At 47.3% G+C, this 21,102-nt stretch overlaps 9 protein-coding genes and 2 non-coding genes across 11 annotated transcripts; 6 read left to right on the plus strand and 5 right to left on the minus strand. All coding sequences in view use genetic code 12, as the record gives it.

Annotated features, from left to right (window-relative positions):
• Window positions 1–640: 640 nt before the first annotated feature.
• CNT (Cntp) lies at window positions 641–2,383 on the plus strand (the record flags this gene model as incomplete). Its single annotated transcript, XM_025479317.1, has 1 exon — window positions 641–2,383. The coding sequence occupies one exon, from the start codon at window positions 641–643 to the stop codon at window positions 2,381–2,383; it is 1,743 nt and encodes a 580-aa protein (XP_025338790.1).
• A 527-nt stretch (window positions 2,384–2,910) lies between these two features.
• Window positions 2,911–5,652, plus strand: VPS35 (retromer subunit; the record flags this gene model as incomplete). Its single annotated transcript, XM_025479318.1, has 1 exon — window positions 2,911–5,652. The coding sequence occupies one exon, from the start codon at window positions 2,911–2,913 to the stop codon at window positions 5,650–5,652; it is 2,742 nt and encodes a 913-aa protein (XP_025338791.1).
• A 204-nt stretch (window positions 5,653–5,856) lies between these two features.
• Window positions 5,857–7,959, plus strand: PNG2 (Png2p; the record flags this gene model as incomplete). The annotated part of the gene is made up of 1 exon (XM_025479319.1): window positions 5,857–7,959. The coding sequence occupies one exon, from the start codon at window positions 5,857–5,859 to the stop codon at window positions 7,957–7,959; it is 2,103 nt and encodes a 700-aa protein (XP_025338792.1).
• A 26-nt stretch (window positions 7,960–7,985) lies between these two features.
• Window positions 7,986–8,687, minus strand: CXQ87_000752 (tRNA splicing endonuclease subunit; the record flags this gene model as incomplete). Its single annotated transcript, XM_025479320.1, has 1 exon — window positions 7,986–8,687. The coding sequence occupies one exon, from the start codon at window positions 8,685–8,687 to the stop codon at window positions 7,986–7,988; it is 702 nt and encodes a 233-aa protein (XP_025338793.1).
• Window positions 8,688–9,580: 893 nt separating this feature from the next.
• Window positions 9,581–11,143, minus strand: CXQ87_000753 (uncharacterized protein; the record flags this gene model as incomplete). Its single annotated transcript, XM_025479321.1, has 1 exon — window positions 9,581–11,143. The coding sequence occupies one exon, from the start codon at window positions 11,141–11,143 to the stop codon at window positions 9,581–9,583; it is 1,563 nt and encodes a 520-aa protein (XP_025338794.1).
• A 3,302-nt stretch (window positions 11,144–14,445) lies between these two features.
• On the plus strand, window positions 14,446–15,039 carry RPS8A (40S ribosomal protein eS8; the record flags this gene model as incomplete). Its single annotated transcript, XM_025479322.1, has 1 exon — window positions 14,446–15,039. The coding sequence occupies one exon, from the start codon at window positions 14,446–14,448 to the stop codon at window positions 15,037–15,039; it is 594 nt and encodes a 197-aa protein (XP_025338795.1).
• A 504-nt stretch (window positions 15,040–15,543) lies between these two features.
• Window positions 15,544–16,248, minus strand: CXQ87_000755 (cysteine proteinase 1, mitochondrial; the record flags this gene model as incomplete). The annotated part of the gene is made up of 1 exon (XM_025479323.1): window positions 15,544–16,248. One exon carries the CDS (start codon window positions 16,246–16,248, stop codon window positions 15,544–15,546), a length of 705 nt encoding a protein of 234 aa, XP_025338796.1.
• A 32-nt stretch (window positions 16,249–16,280) lies between these two features.
• CXQ87_000756 (uncharacterized protein) lies at window positions 16,281–16,910 on the minus strand (the record flags this gene model as incomplete). Its single annotated transcript, XM_025479324.1, has 1 exon — window positions 16,281–16,910. The coding sequence occupies one exon, from the start codon at window positions 16,908–16,910 to the stop codon at window positions 16,281–16,283; it is 630 nt and encodes a 209-aa protein (XP_025338797.1).
• Window positions 16,911–17,767: 857 nt separating this feature from the next.
• Window positions 17,768–17,841, plus strand: CXQ87_000757. The gene has a single exon. It is a non-coding gene; the product is annotated as a tRNA-Ile (tRNA).
• Window positions 17,842–17,850: 9 nt separating this feature from the next.
• Window positions 17,851–17,923, plus strand: CXQ87_000758. The gene has a single exon. It is a non-coding gene; the product is annotated as a tRNA-Ala (tRNA).
• A 135-nt stretch (window positions 17,924–18,058) lies between these two features.
• Window positions 18,059–19,774, minus strand: CXQ87_000759 (uncharacterized protein; the record flags this gene model as incomplete). The annotated part of the gene is made up of 1 exon (XM_025479325.1): window positions 18,059–19,774. One exon carries the CDS (start codon window positions 19,772–19,774, stop codon window positions 18,059–18,061), a length of 1,716 nt encoding a protein of 571 aa, XP_025338798.1.
• Between the last annotated feature and the right edge of the window lie 1,328 nt (window positions 19,775–21,102).

Consider the following 21,102-nt stretch of genomic DNA (forward strand, 5'->3'; position numbering starts at 1 on the left):
TACGATGTTCTGGCCTAGGGCTGGTAATTTGAAAAGCAGAACGGAAATGGTATGTTGGCTTGTTGTTCAAAAATTTTGCCGAGCTAAGGGTCTTGCCTTGTAATAGAGGGGCACCTACGCACAGATGCCGCTTATGCTGCGCAGAGTGGAGGCAGACAAGGCGTTCAGGACGAAAAAAATGGGGCAAAATGGTCGGTCCTGCATCAATAATGCGTTAAGATGCCATAGAAGGTGCTTTAGCTGAAGCGCGGATTAAAGCCGAGTATCATCCTGCCGGACTTTTGCAAGACCGTTACTTTGTGAAAGTGGAGAATGGTTGTAGCGGAGGAGTCACGGAATGAATTCCACCTTCTCCGCCAAGATACGAAGGCATTTCGACTTAACGACAGGCAACTGGTTGTAGCCACGCGGAAAAAGAAACTTTTATTCTTTGTGCGCATTGATAAGAGCTTTTTTGTGCGTTTTTGGAAGCCTCTCTCAAAGAAATTTTTGCTGCAACATCCGCTCTAATCTGGGCATGGCCTTATAAGAGTTTTTTTTTTCCAACTTGGCAATCCATTCTTTGTGTTTTTATCAAACATCACTTCAAACTCTTTAGCAGCGTTTCAGCCATATTTGCTTAGCATCAATACATTTTAGCATGGCCTCCAACATCGAGGCTCAAAAGTCTCCCATAACAGGGGACATCGAAGAACAGAAGGAAGCTGACGTCAACTTTGAAGACCGTAGTGACCCTTCTGTCTCCGAAAAGGCATCCTCAAACTCTCTCACAAGATGGAAGAGAATGAAGTCCAGATTTCCATATTGGAGACTCCTCATTGACACGTTAGTTGGTTGTTTCTTCACTGCTTGGTGGCTCTCCATCATCATTCAAGATAATCACAGAAGCGAATGGTTGATTCCCACCGTTCTTTGGGGTATGCTCATGGTTCGTTTGATTTCATGGCATTGCAGAATCTTGTACGTGATATTCCATTACGCTGCCAAGGTATGGAATTTCTTCACTGACATCGTCTATGCGAGAATCCTCACAACTAGACCTAGAAGATTGATGGTTGGCGCTACCATCACAATCGGTACCATGTTGCTCGGTACTTTTGTTCCGGAGGAAATTGAGTTCTCGAAAAGAGAGGATAGAGCAATCTCCTTCTGCGGTATTCTTGTGGCTGTCGGTGGTTTATGGGCCACTTCTAAACATAGATCAAAGATTCAGTGGAACGCAGTCATTGGTGGTATTTTAATGCAATACATCATTGGTCTTTTCGTGTTGCGTACCAAGGCCGGTTACGACATTTTCAACTTTATCTCCACCTTGGCTAGAGAGTTGTTAGGCTTCGCTAAGGACGGTGTGGCTTTCTTGACCGACGAGGAAACTTCTCAGATTGGTATGTTCTTCTTCACCGTCTTGCCTGCCGTGGCCTTCTTCGTCGCTTTCGTCCACATCTTCTATTACTACGGTGTCATCCAGTGGTTCATTGGCAAGTTCGCCAAGTTCTTCTTCTGGACTCTCCGTATCTCCGGTGCCGAGGCTATCACGGCTTCTGCTTCTCCTTTCATTGGAATTGGTGAGTCTGCCATTTTGATTAAGGATTTGTTACCGCTTCTTACCCAAGCTGAATTGCACCAGGTCATGACCTCTGGTTTTAGTACAATTTCTGGAGCTGTTTTGGTGGGTTACATTGGTTTGGGTTTGAACGCTCAAGCATTGGTGTCCTCTTGTATCATGTCTATCCCAGGCTCAATTGCAGTCTCGAAATTGAGATACCCTGAGACTGAGGTCCCTGTTTCGAGAGGAACCGTTGTTTTCCCAGAGGAATCTGACCCTAACAAGAAGCCTCAAAATGTCCTTCAGTCTTTTTCTGAAGGTGCAACCTTGGGTCTTTACACTGCCGCCACTATGTTGGTGCAGTGTATGTGTATTATTGCCCTTGTGGCATTGTTGAACGGTCTTTTGACCTGGTTCGGTAATTTCTGGAACATTAATGGATTGACCTTGGACTTGATCTTTGGTTACATCTTCTATCCAGCAACATTCTTCCTTGGTGTTCCAAGAAACGAAATTCTCGACATTTCGAAGTTGATTTCTGTGAAGTTCATGCAAAACGAGTACATGGCTTATTCCATGTTGGTTAACGAGGCTCCTTACAACCAGTTTTCTCAGAGAGGTAACTTGATTGCCACTTACGCTCTTTGCGGTTTCGCCAACTTCGGTTCCATGGGTATCACTCTTGGTGTTTTGAATACTTTGAGTAAGGGCAAGAGATCCTCTGACATTTCGAGGGAAATTTGGTCTGCCTTGTTCAGTGGGTTCATTGTCACCATGATGTCATCTTGTGTGGCTGGTATGGTCATTCATGATTTGAGTGGTTTCGAAGCGTCTTAAGATCGAAGACAACTAATTTATTTAACGATTTGTACGACCATAAATGTAACCTTGTAAAGTGAGTCAGCTAAATGTAGTCAGTAAAGTCCATCTAACCATTTTCATTGATGATATCATCTAATTTAATATGAAGCCCTCTTCAAGTAACTTAAGAATCAGTTATCAGTTAGATCAATTAGAATCGTTATACGATTTTTGAAGATTTGAGTAATTGAAAACTAGATTGCAAAATCTTGCGAAATCTAGTTATAAATCAGACATTTTGAGTGCGGAGTGAGATATTTCATCAACCTTGCGAAATGCAATTCACCAAAAAAATACAACGTTGACAATTTTGGTCTCTTCAGCCAACAATACCATGATTCTTGTACCTTTAATATGACTCTGAATTTATTTACCAATTAGTAGATCTTGTCTGACGTTGCCACTGATAAGGACTGCCGGGTGCACGGAGGTGAGATCTCACAATCCACTTGGTGCTTTCTGCGTACGTCTCTATTACCGAACAACGCCGCAACTTATCACCAATGTCAAGCGGGAACGCCAATGTTCAACAATGCTTGAGCAATATACGGCTTCACACGAAAAATATGAAGGATAGCCTCGCTGAAGGCCACCTTCTCCCAGCATTGAAGTATTGCCTGAATTTCCTCAATGAATTGAGAACTTCTCAGCTTTCTCCTAAAGAATACTACGAGTTGTACATTGCGGTCTTCGATTCCTTGGAGTATCTTTCAACGTATCTAAAACAATCGCATGAACGGAAGCAATTGAAGAAAGATGACCCTCCATTCTTGGCGGATCTCTACGAATTGGTTCAGTACCTGGGCAACATCGTCCCCAGGTTATATATGATGATTGTTATTGGTACGACGTATATGTCGACCAACAGTGAAAGTACAAAGGAGATAATGAAGGACATGATCGAGATGTGTAAGGGAGTCCAACACCCGATCAGAGGTCTTTTTCTAAGGAACTACTTATCGCAAAGGTCAAAGGATCTTTTACCGATTGAAACGGAAGAGGATTTTGAAGACACTGTGGACTTTCTCATGACAAACTTCATCGAGATGAACAAACTTTGGGTGAGGCTTCAACATCAAGGCCATTCTAGCGAGCGAGAATTAAGATATAGGGAAAGGAAAGAACTTAAAGTTCTAGTCGGTTCTAATTTGGTTCGTCTTTCGCAGGCAATAGACGACTTCCCAGCCAAGGAAAAGGATTTTGGCGAGAACTTCTACAAAGAAACAATTTACCCTAACATCACAGAGCAAATCATCCAATGCAAGGATCATCTTGCACAAAGTTACCTTATAGATGTGTTGATCCAGATATTTCCAGACAACTTTCACTTTGCCACAATCGATGATTTACTCAATAATGTGTTTCTTAAACTACACCCAGCTTTGCAAAAGTCTGAGTTGGTCTCGAACTTGGTTGATCGTTTTGTCACAAACCTCATCTACGAGTCCGATCTAAACGAAGCCACGAAAAATACGGAAAGTTTTGGAAAAGGAGGCGAATCAAGTACATCTGAGCCATTTGTCAACGCTGAGCTGGTTTTTGAATCATTCTGGGAGTTCTACGACAACCTCTCTCAGTTGCAACCTTCCGTTCCATCGGAGGAGATGTGTTTGATTCTTCGGTCAATGATCAAACTCACACTTAACTTCCAACCTGAAAACTATTTCAACCTCAACAAGATTTTTGAATTTGCAATGCAAACCTTGAAGAAGCGGAAGACTGGAGACGAAGAGACCAACGACAGGTCTGAATCGAGCTTGTGGTACGAGCTTCTTGTTGAACCTGTCAATGAGCTGAGTTCAATCAAGAGCTTACTTCAATTGGAAAACTTCAAGCAACTTTACGACCAGATCCCAGACCCACACTTCAAAAGGCAGCTTTCACTTGTTATCATCGATAAACTTCTTCATCTGCCCGAGTTTGGTTCCATGAAAAGTATCGAGGAAATCGATGACGTTTTCGCTTACTTCATTGTTCTCATTGAAGAGCAAGACTCCAAAGTGGATACCCAAAAAGATTTGGGAATCAAAAAGTCCATTAAACTTGAAGGCGGAGAAAAGGTTGTAAGCGAAGACTTTTTGCAAAGACAAGAAAAATTGTGCAAGTGTTTACATTTGGTATCCCACGCAGATGCTACTGATGCTTTGTCTAGCCTTTTTTACATCAAGAAGAAGTTTTTGAGCAGATGCCCCGAAAACATCATCTACACTTATCCAACTTTGATTTCCATGATAACTAACCTTTTGCGTCTTGCGGGATACAAGAATGCCAAAAGAAAATCAAAGGATACAGAATCTAGAGCTCAACTAGACCAGCTGATAATCTACAACTTCAAGAATTTGTCAGTGGTGATTGAGGAACTCTATCAACATCATCAAACGTACTACTCAGATTTGGTTCTCAAGTTGTACCTCAATGCGGCCACTATAGCAGACCAATTGCAACAAGAAACCGTTGCATATGAGCTCTTTCATCAAAGTTTCGTCATCTACGAAGAGAATCTTTCTGTCAGCAAACCTGTGAAAAATGCGCCAAGTCCCCAAGACCCGATGGGTGGATCAATCTCCTACCAGCTGGTTTTAGCAATTGCAAATGCTTTGGCGAACCTGCGCTATTTCAGTAAGGAAAACTACGAGTCATTAATTACCAAGGTCACTCTTTATGGCTCAAAGTTGCTTAAGAAGCAGGATCAGTGCCGAGCCATCTATAACTGCGCTCATTTGTGGTGGTGGTGCGACTCGTTGATCGAGGGGCAGTCACCCACAGTTAAAGTCGAGGACGGCACGGATGATTCACAAGCTGCTAAAGAAGCCAACGGAGAAGGGAAACAGGAGCAGGAGAACAAAAATGAGGAGAGCGAGAAAGATGATCATTCTGATGCTGAGGTCGAGACACAGCTATACAGAGATGGCAAGAGAGTTCTTGAATGTCTTCAAAAAGCACTCCGTGTGGCCGACTCGAGCATGGATCCTTTCCTCCTGTTAAAGCTTTTTGTCGAAATCCTTAATCGTTGCATCGTCTTTAACATCTACGGTAATTGGTACATTGACGCGCGGTACATCAACGGGCTTATCGACTTGATTCGCAATAATTTAGCCAACCTCCAAGGTCAAGATTCGTCCCGCACAGAGGACGACAAAGAGACGAGGCTCTATCGCTTGATTGAAGTTTATTTTGACCGTACCTTGGAGCATGTCGCCGACCAGCAGCAGAGCGAGGGACGCCTTGAGGGAGTTGTTGTATAGTACATTGGCCTATTTTCTGTGTCGACACGCACATGCCTGCGAAATGTAGATTTGACGTATGCTTAAGCGAGGTTTTCGCGACATTTGCGCCACCCCCCTGCACCACACCGTTTTAATCAGTGATAAGGAGCCACCACCTCCACGCGTCTACACGGCATTGCGTTTCTCCTGGAATTTTAAGCGATTTGCAACGGAAACGTAAACATGAGTAAGCATCTTGCCCGTGACAGTTCCGTGTGGAATAGGCTTATATATGGCCTGTCCCGGGTCCCACTCAATGTGGACCACGAACAATCGATTTCGGAGAAAGAGGTGGAAAGGAACAGGAAGAAGCCAATGAATTTCAGGCTTGTCATTTTCTATGCCTGGATGGCAATAACAACGGTTTTTGCGTTGTACGAGGTGCTGAAGTTTTCTCTTCCATCCAACCTCAACCCAAGCCTCGTATCAGGTGCCAATGACATATCAAAGCCGAAGGTCGGCCTTAGTTCTAAGGCTGGCGTTTTGTTTGCCAACAAGGAACCTTCAAATGAGATAATTGAGGTCTCCTATCCCTTCGTTCCTAGCGAGAGATATGGGCAGTCATTGCACACCCAGCTCTTGGTGAATGACACTTTCGACCTGTGGGGACACCCACTGTTTGCTCAATACTCTCCGCCAGATGTCGAGTTCAATAGAGTGGTTTTGACATTACATGTCAACATCACTGGCATTCAGTATGACAGATTGGGTCATCTCTTTGTTGGCGGCGCAGAAGTGTGGAGAACCAGTACCATTGAACCAGGCGGATCGCTTGTCTTCTCTGTTTTCAGCAAGGATGTATCGAAGTACCTTGCTCTTTTCAAGGAAGAGAGCGATGTCTTATTCCAATTGGATAATGTTGTCACTGACCGCTACACTGGCAAGCCTCACGTCGAATTGTATGCTGATTACTACTATGACGCAACCGCCGCCTCAGATGCAGAGTTCGGCCAGGTGCTTGTGAACGCTGCTTCCTCTGATCCCAGATACCGATATTTCGATATCAGAAAGCCTGCCGATAAGGTATATCCATTGATAAAAGAGAAAGATCCCAAGACACCGCCTATCACGACGATTTCCGGGGAGGAACGCCTCACCATCCAATTACCCCAGGTTTCGAAAAACACAACTAGGTTGCAGTTGGATATCTTTGCCAGTGGAAATGGAGACGAGGAGTTCTGGTACACCAACGTGTTGGACAAGTACAAGGACGTTTTCGGATCTGATAGCGGCTTGTTAGGACATGGTCCCTTGCGTATCGTTAACGTATTCTTTGATGGCGAGAAGATCGCCTCGCAAACTCAGCAGCCATTCATTTTCACAGGTGGTATTTCGCCTTCTTTCTGGTCACCTATCGTTGCAATCAACGCTTTTGGCCTTCCCAGCATCAATGTTGATGTCTCTGGATTGTTGCCGTTATTATGGGAAGGAGGCAACCATACTATATCTTTTGACGTTAGCAATGGGCTCGATGAGGTTGACGGAGGTCACTCTGGTGTTGGCAACGGCTGGATTACTGGTGTCAACTTGTTGACCTACGAAAACAAGGATGTGGTTCAAGCAACGGGCCAGATTTTGCACATCGGTAACAGAACAAGAGGAAACCTGATCTCTTTCGGACGCAAGACCTTTTTGCTGCAAATCGTAAACGGTATTTTGGAGAGTCAATTGACCAGTGAACTCACATTACAGCTTGCCAACGGTCAAGAGTTGAGTACGGTGGCCAGTCTGTTCAGCAAAGGAGAGATTTCAAACGTTCAGCAATATCTCAACCTGGGTAACAAGCAAAGCGTTGTCCACACTGGCCATAATGCTAAGTCGTTCATTCTTCTGAACAAGTATGACCTTGAGGACAGAATTCATCAAACCAATGTCTCTTTGAGTTATCCATTGGTGTTAGACTCCAATCAGAATGGTACTGCCAATGCTACTGACTTGGACGTTTCTATCGTTTATTCTCTCGCTACGACCTTGGATATCGATGACCACAGAGTCATGGCGAGTGCCATTGGACAAAATGCAACTTCGGTATTTCACTTGAGACCGGATGGTAATTATGGGGACGCAAAAATGACTACTAGATATAGCATTCAGGTGAGTGGACCTACCAAAGATTTCACTTATAAGCGGAGAGTTGACGCTGATCATGGAAAGATCACCTATGATCAAGAGAATTATGAGGAGAACACTAGCGATTGGTCTGAGATCGATCAGCTTATCGAAGAGTTGGCCAGCATCAATGGAACTGACCATGGTCCGCTCCCCGAGCTTCCAACTGTATGGTAACATTATAATACATAACTCTATAAGATTCAACCAAAGCCTGCCCACTCAATCGAAAAAGTCTTTTCAGGTTGTTCCTTCTCTTCCAGTGGGGACATGAGTACCCATGCTTTTTTGACAGCCGTCGCCAAACGTCCGCCCGTGACCAAATCTATTAGTTTAATGTCTTCCTTTTGCCCTACACATTTGACAATCAAATGTGAGTGGAATCTCAATGGGTCTCCAGGGTAACTGACAAAAGTGCCGCCAAAACGTAGACCAGGCATAATGTAATGATCTATTGAGCGAAGTTTCGAGAAAGCTTCATACTTTTCCGCAAAACGATCCTCAATGGTAGTCTGGCGGGCTAAGAACTCCGCTCTGTTTACCTCGAATTTGGAGGCATCAAGCCCGATCTCGTTTGGCAGCTCATTAGGAGTTATGACGTAATGTGAGTTGGAGGACCCTGCCAAACGAACGATAGAGCCTTCGTTCATCTCCACCGGCGTTGACTCTTCCGTAAGCTGATCGTGATAGGCCTTATTATCTATGAGAATGGCATGACCATTGTCGATAAGCCAGAGTACCTCGTAGATGCTGAGCTGAAGAGGTACACCTAGAAACACATTTTGCTGGGGGGCTTTCGGGAGCGTGCCCACAAGCACACCGACAATACCTATCTGTCGAAGTTTCTTAATATCATCGATACTAAAAATGAGCACCCTGTTGTGTATCAACGGGAGATGTATCATGGGAGGGAGAGTGAGTTTCTCACACAGGAATAATGAGGTGACCGAGCTCCCCTGGGATCAACAGCGCTGCCGATCATGATCGATAGTTTAAAATAATTCGGGAAACTGCATTTGCATCGGTGTTATCCCGATATCGGTTTTAATCGGCTTTTTTGAAAATCCAACAAAATCTTGATTTTGTGGTGTCATGCAAGCGATGCCAACAAGTGATTCTGAAAAAGGAAATTACTGGTTGTGTGGTTCCTTTCGCATATCATTGCTGAGCCCTGCTGCGCACCATTGGGCAAGCTTGTGGTGGCTGCAAACGGTTTGCAAAGCCGATAGCTATCTCCGGAGGACCCTGAGGGGGACAATTCCGGAGCAACACACGGAAGTTTAAAGAATTAGCCTTATTCCGTTCTTGGCAGCCCATTATCGAAATGTCGGCTTTGGGTTCGGGGACCCTAGCGGTGAACCGATTATCCACGTACCAAAGCACATAAGCGACATTGACATTTTTTTGACTTGTGCTTGGCTCACAAAAGCCAATAGTTGTTTCATATGAAAGGTTGGGCATAGGGCATTACAAAGAGTGCCAAGGAGAATTTGAGCATGCTTGCTTGCCCCAACTAATAGAGTCAAGGGGCATGTCGAGGAATAGGTGTGCACGTTTGTCAAGGCAATGGTGGTTGGATGACTTTGAGGTGGGGGGAATATGCTCGATTCCCGCTCAACAGGCGTCATGAGAATAGGAAGGAGAGAGCGTCACTTTCCAACATAATGCCGACACGCTTGGGTTGGCTGTTGAGGTAATGCACTGCCTACAGTTAAAGCGTGGCACATAACAAGAACTAAAGGGAACCAGCCACTATAAGTTATTCTCAGTGGAGGTTTAATGAAATATACTACATAGCTCACTCGATTAGGTTCAGCACCTTGATCCGGTCGGTCTCAGCAGCATCCTGGTCCTTATCCTCCGGAATTGGTGTGCTGTTGATGCTGCGTAGGAGGTTTTTGTAAGAAGGAATCCCAGAGGCCGAGCCGGGCGCTAGCGCGGTGCTATTGGACGCGGAGGAGGCTGCGTCGTTTGATGAGGCGGCATTGGCGGCATTGGAAGCGTTGGAAAGGTTACTGAGAGGCTTACCTTGGTCCAGAAGCCCCAGCGCACTGCTGACGGAAAGCCGGTTTGGGTTTGAGTTGATGGGCATTATGGATGGCGAGTGAAGCAGGATCAGCAGCTGGTTGCGCTTCATCCACATGTCCCCAGCCCCATGGCCAGCCATTGGGTTTGGGAACAAATCCGGGGCAACCGAAGAGCGCCTCAGAGGGTGAGTGCTCGAGGTGGCCAGCGGCAATGCAAAAGAATGTTTGTAGTCGTGGCTCAAGGAGTTTTGGCGAGAAACGTAGGACACGGGCAGGCTGTAGTGGGAGCTGTCGCCGTGAGAGCTGTTTGACACGCCTATTGTGGGCAGGTTGGTGAGATTATTATTGAGCGGATGAGCTTGCTGAGGTGGATGTTGCAGGTACAGAGCAGGCAGCGTGCTGGGTGGTAAGGTCGTGGCGTTCAAAGAGTGGCGGCGGTCTTCCTCGCCCACACGCTTGTTGAAGTTGGACAAAAGTGGCGGAAGTGTAGGGTGGTCAATGCTGGCCAGGCGTATTGGCGCCTTGGAAAGGTGCGGAAAGTGGCCGTGGCCATGGCCCAGCGGAGGCACGCCGTTGAGCTGGGGCCGTTTATCCAGTTCACTGAACATGGACGTATTGAACAGAATTTGGGAGAATTGCGGAACTTTTGGATACTGGGCCACTTGGTGGTGTTCTTGCAGCGCCACAGCGCCCATTGAGTTATGGCGGGAGCGCTGTGGAGAGACAGACTGGGTGAGATTGGGCCGTAAGTGGGCGTACTGGGGCACGGACTGGTGAGAAAACGAGCCCGAGTTCGACACCGGTGCCGAGACAGGGGCCGAGTTAGGAGCGGAGCCCACGGTGGAGGAGTAGCCTGAGTTAACGCCCGAGAGGGTTTGGGCGCTTGTAGTGGAGCCTGAGGATGGCGGTTGGTCGTTCAGCGCAGCCACATGGCTGACTCTGCGCCTGCGGTTAGCGCCACCGTTCCACCAGTTCTTGATAGCGTTGTCGCTACGGCCTGTGAGGTGTCTGGCGATTTCAGCCCACTTCTTACCGTGTTTGGCCACAAGCTGTTCAATGAGCATACCCTCCTCGGCGGTAATGGGGTTACGATTGAGGGAGGGCTTCAAGTTCTGATGATAACGCTCACGGCACTGTTTGGGCAGCCTGGAGCCTAGCAGGCTCAGGATACGGACCCAATTTGTCGGGCCCTGGACAGCGATTATGGACATGAGACGACGGTCCTCGTCGGGCAGCCAGGGACCTCGGCGGACGGTGGTAGGCGGGGCGTGAGCTGGTTTATAGGAGGCGGTGTCCTTTTCGGCAAAGTCGGGGGAGCCTTTCATCTCGACCATGAGTGATTTCATTAGGAAGAAAGATGAAGCTCACGGGGTGGACTTGGCCGGGGAGGACAGGGCTTTTGGGGGAGCCGGGAACTAGGGCCTTGACGGGACGGAAAGCGGCCGGATTATGAGATAACAGAGGCCCGGAGAAAGAACGGTTGTTCTTGACGCAAGAGGGTGTTGCGGGCGGAAAGTAAAAAAAGTGGTAAGATTCGTGAAAGCCCGTTCACTGGCTTTTAAACTGTGCACCACCGAGAACAGAAAAAAGTATGCAATTAGGACACAATCTATCAGCTAAAAAAAAATAAAATAAAAAAAAAAAAAAAAAAAAAAAAAAAAAAGCAGCAGCACCAGTGATGCACGCCTCGGTTGTGGAACGGTCGGTCACTAAAAGTCTAGAGATTTGACGATGGACAGCTTTGAATAGATGGCTTATTCATTTCTGGCGGCTGGTGGAGAGAGGGTGGTGGGAACGGCGGCTGGATAAGAATGCCCCGAAAGCGTCATGCCCAAAGAGTCTGTGCAAAATGGGAACAAGGCGGCGTTGGGCCTTGAAGTGGTAAGCGAGAGGCAGGGAGCATAGCGACCCGCGACCCTCCCCAAAGCGGCCGCCTTGTTTGGCCCGTTGGGCGTGGAAGGACAGCCAAGCTGGGCTGCTGTCAGGTCGTTTCAATTTGCAGTAATCAGAGCTCGGCTAATGTTGCTGAGACTCCCCTCCAGCGCATGAGGCTCTAGCACGGCGGCTAAACCCATGGAGATCTGTGTGCACCGGCAGACGACGAGGGGTGGGATTCTTGGGGGTTTTTGTTTTCCGGAGCCCATGCTATTTGTAACCGTGGCAGCCGCAAAACAAAGTACAAGAAGCCGGTTTTGCCTCAAAAATGGACGGATGGGCCCACGAGGTGGGTCCGGCCCCGTTTGGCGCCCTACGTTGAATTGAGCCCCGGATCGCCCGTGCCGCGCCCTGCCTGGCACCAGACAGGCTAGTCTGGACGTTGCAGCCAACAAAACGGGCCATATGCTGCCGCCCCAAAAAACCCCGTTGATGACTCTGGCACACTGGTGCTGCCCCAGCGGCTGACGGGGACAATGGGCAATCCCGACTCACGCCACAATGGCAATACCTATTCGCTATTTCTGGGGCGTTGTGGCGGGGGACCCACCCTGGGCCAAGACCCGCAGGAAGCAGCATCACAAGTGGCCGTCGGCCTGAGGACTCAGCTTGCCGCGCCGTTTCAGCGAGCAATGCCCATGCAAGACCAGCACCCGAATGGGCTGCTTCGACCCGCACGAAAACCAAAAAAAAAAAAAAAAAAAAAAAAAAAAAGAAAGTGAGTCCTCGTTGGAGACCGGATTAGCCTTCAACGGTGGGCACAATGGCGCCGCTGGCAAATCAACAATCAGAGGGGTAGTCACGAGCGAGGGGGCAACGATCCATTGTGGTCTCCATTGGTTCTGCTGCTGCCCCCGTCGCCCTTCCTGTAGCTGTGCTCGGGATCTTCCTGGCAAATAAGCTGTATCTCCGGAACCCATTATTTTCAAGTGGCACATATCGACAGGCCTGCCTCGGTGCCCAAGAGGATCGGCTCATACCGCTTGAGACCCGGGCTGGTGCGTTGCAGAACAACCATGACCATACATATCAGGGGTCCGCCTGCCCGGCTCGACTTGCTGCCGCCTGCCCGCGCGAGCCTCTCGATACTTTATGGCCTGGGGCACCATTGCCCGAATCTGCGCTGGGCTGGTCGGTTTGGGGGGGTAAAAGACGATTGTCCCTGCGCCTGCGCCCAACGGTCCACTCAGCTTCTTCTACGGTGTGCCCAAAAAAAAAGCAAAAGCCTTGTCGAGTTCCTCGACATCGCTTGCGCTTTCTACATCCTCGCTTGTCCCAATATCCAATTTTTTTTAAATCCTATATCCTGTGGCCTCCTTGGCTACTCCCCGTACTCTTCCAAATCCTCCTCCTCGAAAATAACCCGCACCATGAGCGAGCAGCTGGGACACACCGCGATGTCCTCCCCGTCCCGCAAGTCATCCAACAGAATGGCAAACTTGTCCCCGCACGGACACGGGTACTGAAATAGCCCCGTGTTACCGTCGTACACAAAGTCCTCGATCTCTATTTCATCGTACACTGTCACGGTCTCCATAGGAAAGTGGTGGGTGGAGCCAAGCGATGAGACGGATGAGCTTTTCACCTTTCGCGCGCGCAGTGCAGGCCTCATAGTTTGCAGCCATTCTTCTCCCTTCACATGGCCCCCACGCCCGAGTCCTCAATCTCTGCTTTAGGAATGTCCAAGCTACTCTTTCTCTGCTTGGAATTACAATAACCGCCTTGCCTTCTTTGGCCTGCTTTGGCCTGCTTTGGCCTGCTTCCCACAATACCTTCTGCATCTTCGGTACGTTAGTTCATGCTGCCCAGAAAGCCTCCGACTGATCGAGAAAGCCGCTTTCCTGCTATCTCACAATGCTCTTGCATCCTGGCGGGGTCTCATGTGGTCTGATCTATGAGATAAAGACATGACTGGCATATGTTTCGGAACCTGTTCTTTGTGCGACCTCCAGCGGGCTCGGAAGCTTCCCCTAAGCGGCAGATACCCACGGTTTCGAGCGTTAGTGGGCTCAATTGTCTTTGATGTTCCGTTTTGGGTTATCAGGCTAACTGCCCATCAAGGGGTTTCAATGCTCCTCGTAGCTTGTGGTCACGCGTTGTTATGCTAAGTCCATTCTCGTAGCTTAGAACTTTTCACATTTCATCGCTATTATACCGTTTAAGCCCCGCTCTTACGAACAAAATATATCTTTCACCTGCTTTAGCCTGTGCTTTTGGTTGCGCCTGTGCTTCTGTCTGTGCCTCTGAGATACACTAGGGCTCGAGCCCTAGACTCCCACCCGCTCACGTGCAAACGTTGGAACACCCGACTCTCCGCGCAACAGCCTCTACTCCCTCGATAAACGGTGTCGACAAGGCCTCACAGTTTTTTGATCACGTGATCTTTAAATCTACCACACACCCTTACCTCCTCACTGTAAAATTCTCAAGCCTGCACCACCGCTCCCAGCGAAAATTTTTTCTATAGTGCTACTTGAGATTCTTCTTTTTTTCTACTAGACAGTAACCAAGAAGTATGTTGAATTCAACACCGACACCGTCAACGAACCCGAAGCCGACCAAAGAATCCATCAAAGCTATCCATTTAATCCTTCCAATCCGTCCCCCTGTTGATATATCCGTTTGATCATCAGCATTTCATGTCAATTCTTTGTCTTCGGGATCACCATCCATAAAACACTATACTAACAAACAGTTCACCATGGGTATTTCTAGAGACTCTCGTCACAAGCGTGCTGCTACTGGTGCTAAAAGAGCTCAGTTCAGAAAGAAGAGAAAGTTCGAGTTAGGTAGACAGTCCGCCAACACCAAGATCGGTGCTAAGAGAATTCACACTGTCAGAACCAGAGGTGGCAACCAGAAGTTCAGAGCCTTGAGAGTTGAGACCGGTAACTTCTCTTGGGCCTCCGAGGGTGTCGCCAGAAAGACCAGAATTGCCTCTGTCGTCTACCACCCATCTAACAACGAGTTGGTTAGAACCAACACCTTGACCAAGTCTGCTATCGTCCAGATCGATGCCACTCCATTCAGACAATGGTTCGAGACTCACTACGGTAAGTCTTTGGGTAAGAAGCAGACCGAGGAGGAGGTTAAGAGATCTCACAAGGTTGAGAGAAAGTTGGCTTCCAGAGCCGCTTCTGCCAACATTGAGTCCGCTGTCGACCACCAGTTCACTGCTGGTAAGTTGTACGCTTGCATCTCTTCAAGACCAGGTCAGTCCGGTAGATGTGATGGTTACATCTTGGAGGGTGAGGAGTTGGCCTTCTACTTGAGAAGATTGACCGCTAAGAAATAAGCTTCTCTCTTCAATAGTCACCCAAAATAATATATTTCGTGTACACTAGTTCCACGTAGAGAGCAGTTGAGATAGGGCAGACGATTTAGTTTCTAAGAGCCTGCTTAGAATTCAACAATCTATGAGATGGTTTTACGAGAATCGCCCACGAATGTGAAGACCATTCTTAATGAATATTTTACGAACTAGTTAGCAAGGGATTGAAAGAGACCTACTGAATCAATAATGATTAACGGTACTAGAATGTTAGTTGTTGAACTTAAATTCAGACATCAGCTTATTAGGCAATAATGGTTTATCTGCATGAGGACCGAGGTCCTGTTCAGATCAGGTCTGTGTAGTTTTTTTCATCCTTGTGTCAAGGTAAGAACATACGCTTTAAACTTTTCATAAAGAAAGAAATGTAGTTGAGATTAAAGAGTAGTTTTTTTCCGAGATGAACTTGTAGGTGAGTGCGGGTAACTACCTCTGTGCAATCGCGCGCATATTCATTTTGCAGCCTATTTACCTAAGAGAAAGTAGCCAATGCACCCATTGGATCCCATGGGGCAAAACGACGGGATCAGCAGCCTCATCGTAGATTTTTTGATGTTTGTCCAGCAACTCGGACTTGTCAACAACAATCTGGTAAACGTATTCCTTGAAGTACTTGTGGTCCATGCAATAGTAACCGTCCTGGCCCGAGTCCTTACCCCAGGAGTTTTCAACCTTCCATCTGATTGGGTTACCCTGCTCGTCCAAGTGCACGGCAGTCAAGACCATGGCATGGGTCATGAGAGACTGTCTGTACTCAATTCTGCTGGACTTGTCTTGATCGGCATGGAAGTCGATAAGCTTATAGTTATAAAGCTCCTCGTCCATGATACCTCTCTTCTTGTCCATGTAGATTGGGGTGTGGGTACCGAAGAAAATAGCCTGGTTGTTCTTAAGACGCTCGACGGCATACTTGGCCAACTCATTGATGTCAATGTTCAAGTAAGACACCTCTTTACCGCCAACAACATTACCCAACTTGTCAATGTTGATGACCTTGTCGTATGGGTTACGAGGGTCATTCAACAAGGAAACATAGTTTTTCAAGCTGATGCCCAAATCCTTGTAGAACAGCAATGGCGTGAAGGTCAACTTCTTGACATTGTCATCCTTGTCCTTGAAATCCCACACCAATTCCTGATCTGGGAGTGGTGGCTGACCCAAGAAGATAACCATGAGTCTGTAGATCTCTTTTTGCTGCTGCTCCTTCATTTTAGCGATCGAGCCAGGGCCTCCTTCTTAGCCTTTCTCAACTGCTGAGCGAACTCTCTCAACTTCGTCTTGAGCAAGAAGTTCAAAGTTCTCGAGGCAGTGGCCGAGTAAGCATCGGGGTACAATTCGTGAGGAATCATACCGTACTTTTCAGCCACGTTGATGAACATATCGAACTGACCACCATCACATGTGGGGTCGTCCAACAAGTGCTGGATGAGACGGGAGTTGATGTCCAACTCAGCGGTAGAGTCAATTGATTCAGAAAACTTCTCCAAAAAGAAGTTACACTTTTCAAGCTTGTCGAAGAAGAACCAGTACAGCTGGGAGAATTGGAATTCCTTGACATTGTGCTTCTCCATGAAAGGAAGTCTCAACACATTACCACTTGCAAAAAGCCAGCATCTTCCACTAGCCTTCTGATTGGTAACAGGAGCACCTTGAACTTTGACACCAGTGTTGAAAACCTTGTTGGAGTTTTTGATGAGCACCTCACGGTTGATCAAGGCCTCCTCGGCGTTGTAAGTTCTCAACACCGAAGCACCCAACTGAGTGTTCAAGTCCAGCTTGAGGGCGTCGTTCCAAGACGCCAATGAAGAAACGTTGTATTTGGTGAAATCAGACATGTTTTTGAGTCAAATAAACCCTGGGGTTTCCGTCTTATTTATAGTGGAAAGAGCCGTGGAGGTGAATGGCTCCTTGGTGCGGCTGGGCATAACAGCCCGTTTGTCGCACTACGCATATTCCGTTGAAGTTATTCACTTAGCTGGACATCAGGTGTGCTTCAGATAGTCTTTGTTCGATATCAACTCAATTGCTACTTGATCACCGAATTTAAATACACAGATGTCTTAATTTTAGCGATTGCTCACATAAATCTCCAGATTACCATGGCTACCCTAGAGGTTCTGGCACTTCCTGCAAGGTCCGAGCGCATATTTGTCACCTAACTGAACGTCTTCAATGCAAGAACGCTTACGTTCTTCGTCCTATTTTCCATGTCTTGTTGATAAAGCGGAAATACAATTCCGTCTAGTTTTGTGTCTGGCGAATTTTGTGGTTGCAATTCTCGAGACTTTCATTGAGTTGAATGGCCTGCGGTCATCATCATCATCGACCCATACGGCCCAATTCTCTTGAACTGATGCAATTTTTTTCGCCTTCCATCATCGAATTCGGGTCTACCGGCTGATTTACATTTTGTTCAGTAACAAGTCCGGAGCATCATCGAAGGGTCGTTAGACCTTGAGGGGCATGGACAGAGACCATCAGAAAAGGAAAATCTGTCTTTTTTTAAAAAAATGGAATGTAAATCCAGCCTCTTTTTGGGATGCCAAGAGCCGGCGGAACCATAAGCTAGAGGCTTAGGCAATTGTATGCTGTGAAAACAAGATTTGAGATCATTTCAGACCTTCATACAAGCGTTATATGCAGTATCTGTTTGTGTTTCATAATTAGCCCTAGGTTTGAACTTAAACAAGTAGGTCCCTTGGCCCAGTTGGTTAAGGCGTGGTGCTAATAACGCCAAGATCAGCAGTTCGATCCTGCTAGGGACCACTTCTTCTAGGGCGTGTGGCGTAGTTGGTAGCGCGTTCGCTTAGCATGCGAAAGGTCTCCGGTTCGAATCCGGACTCGTCCATATTCTTTTTAAATTCAAACATCCAAATGGTTAATTTTTAGTACTTCAATTTACACTGGGTTGGATTGCGAGTAAAACTCGGACATTGCATCGTTATTGTACTTATAATGAATATATAGTGTAGAATTGAAGAGATCAGAAGATCACATTGAGGAATTTTTCCCATGCGTTTTTTGGATTAGGCTGTGGGGTGTTTCTCTGTTCCTCCTCAACGAGCTCCAATTTGCTGAAGTCGAAACTCTCCAAAGGATTAAGCCATCTCTTACGGCCAACCCAGAAGTATGAATATGTTCTGTGGCCAACGTAAAGTCCAAGGACGATTGGGAATGTGATGTAGGCGGCAAGGAAGTCAGCAATATTGAAGTCGAAGAACACAGCGTAACCGTTGGTGAGCGTAATCAAACCAACCATAAACATAATGTAGTAGGCACCGAAAGGCTGGAATAATGTTCTGTAAGGAACCCTGTCCTCGAGACCCTGTACCACTACAGCCTTTCTCCACCTAGAATAAGCAAAAGCAACAAAGATCCAAGAAATGAAACCGGAAATGGTGGTGATGTTGGAAAACCAGGTGAAAACCTGAGCAGAAGAACTCGAAACGTTCAAGTATGACAAACAACCAACACACCAGGTGATCAACACACAGTATATTGGAATACCCCATCTGTTAACAAAGGTGAAACATTTTGGAGCCAATCCTCTCAATGCGAGGGAGTACAATGTTCTCGAACCAGCGTAGAAAAAGGAGTTTCCAGCAGAAGCGGCCGAGATCAAAACGACAGCGTTGATGATATGGTTTAAGACAGGGATACCGGCATTCTGAATACCAAGCACGAATGGAGAGGCCGAGGCATCACCAGTATCACTACTCAAACGCTCACTTCTGGAGTCGGCGATAATTCCGATGACCAAGGAACCCAAGATGTAGAAGAATGCCAAACGGTAAATAAACTGATTGGCACACTTGGGCAAAATACGACGAGGGTTGGAAACCTCACCGGAACAAGCGACAATCAACTCAGGACTCATAATGAAAGAGTAACCGGCCTTAATCACAGCGGTCCAGAAACTCAAGAAACGACCAGTGTCACCGCCAGTCATGTGCTCGTGGAAAGCGTTACCATGTTTCCAATGACGGAAACCAAGTCTGTCGCCCTTTGGACCACCGCCAAAGAATAAAACAATACCCAAAATAATAAGACCAGTGATTGCAAGTAATTTGATCGCAGCGAGCACAAACTCAACTTCACCGTAGAATTGAACCGGCATCAAATTCAAGATCAACATGCCAGCAAGCAAAATGGAAATCCAGACGGCAATGTGTACATCTGTGGTCCAATACTGAATGACAATGGCGGCAGCGACGACCTCAGAGGCGACCAAAATGGCAAAACCATACCAGTAGTTGTAGCCAAGAGCGAAACCGATGGAGGGGTCAGTGTAGTCATTAATAAATTGCTGGGAACCAGCACCTGGAACGGGCAAGAAAGCAGCCATTTCTGCCAACATGTTCATGACGAACCACACAATGGTGGACAAGACGATATAAGAAAGCCAGAGGGCGGCGGGGCCGACCTGATACAAGACAAGACCAGAGCCAACGAAAAGACCGGTACCAATAGCACCACCCAAGGCGATCAACTGGACGTGTCTATTCCTTAATCCCTTTTTTAACTCCTGTTCCTCCACGGAGATAATGGAGTTGTTCTCAGAGACAATGTTACCCTTTTCGTCGACATTGACGATTCTGGAGTTTGAGATGGAAGGTCCGAGGTAGGCCGAATTGGATCTCAAGATCGATGGCCTCGAGGTCATGGCCTTGAGGTCAAATACGTGTGAGTCTTTACCCATGGCGAACTTTGGGACAGAATGGAGGGGGGAAAATTACAAAGAGAAAAAAAAGAATGTGGGGCCGGCGCCAATATATAGGCGATGCAGAATATGCTTATCTGGAGGGTCTGAGACGCAGAAAGAAATCGCAGTCTGACGTGCAATGCACGGCGAGCCCATTCAGGACGATGATGTAAAATAAGTGGGGCCTGCTGCTCCCCAGGCACAATAGCCTGAAACAGGGTGAGGCGGAGAGTTAATTCAAACGCTAATCACGGCTTGGGCTGTGAGACCTACGTGTTGGTGCAACTACAAGTGTGACTGTTTCTCGGCGCCTCGCTTGACAGTACCAAGAGTTTTTTTGTGCCCCGCCAACAAAGACGACGTGAGGGGCAAGAATTCAGGAGCTTTCTTTTTATTTGCCCCCTGGATCCATCGAGCCAGACTGTCTAAACTACGTGAAATAAAAATTTACCTGTAATTTTGGTTGAGTTTCCGTGGTCTACGGTACGGCGATCGGAGACGGCGTTTTGCAAGTTCTGGCGAGATATCTGACGCAGTGCGCTCGCGCAAGTTTGCCCTGTTCATCTTTTTTTTTTTTTTTTGTGCTCAGAATCTGGGGTACCCGCCGCCATTGCCTTCCGCGCCCAGGCTGGCGCCTATTTTTTGCGGACATACACGCCCACAAAAATGGCATTTTTTTCTCTGCCCCACACGGCCCCACCCTTCCAAGCCCACCTTAGCCGTTACGGTCGGCGTCGGTCAGCAGAGGGTTATTGAAGGGTTCGGACAGGACACAAAGACAACCGTACTCTTGGCAAGCCACATCGCAGACGTCTTTGCATTTGCCTACCCACGACGCTTCAGATTGGTCCGATATTTTTTTTTATCAGCAAGTACGCTTATCTCGTTATCAGAGGCTTCGTCTCTTAGATATGGCTTGCACTTCGCGATGGCTTTCTGTGCGAGCATCGCAGCAAGCTTTCTTTTTTTCAGAGATAGCCTGCGCTGCGTATCCGCCAACGGGTTAGCCCAGATGACGAGTATTCCACCTGTCGCTTATTACGGGAACGCATTCGTAAAGCACGTAAATGTAAGATGGGCTTTTAATGTCTGAAAAGTGCGGAAAAGGTTGGTTGAGCCGGATGACCCTAAAGTGGCATCGGAGCGGGGCGTAAGCGAGCCGGACCCCTGTATCTGAATGCCGTTTTCTCTAGCTGGAAAAGTCCGTTTGGATGTGAGGTGGGCAGCTTCGCCGAACTCGCCCAGAAACCTGACCCCAAAAGGTGTCTTTCTCTGGAGAACCACGGTTTCCTTTTTGGTGTAATTGTATGTTGGCTAGTTTGGTG

This window comes from Candidozyma duobushaemuli (genome assembly GCF_002926085.2).
Source record: "Candidozyma duobushaemuli strain B09383 chromosome Unknown A_B09383, whole genome shotgun sequence".
Lineage (NCBI taxonomy): Eukaryota > Fungi > Ascomycota > Pichiomycetes > Serinales > Metschnikowiaceae > Candidozyma > Candidozyma duobushaemuli.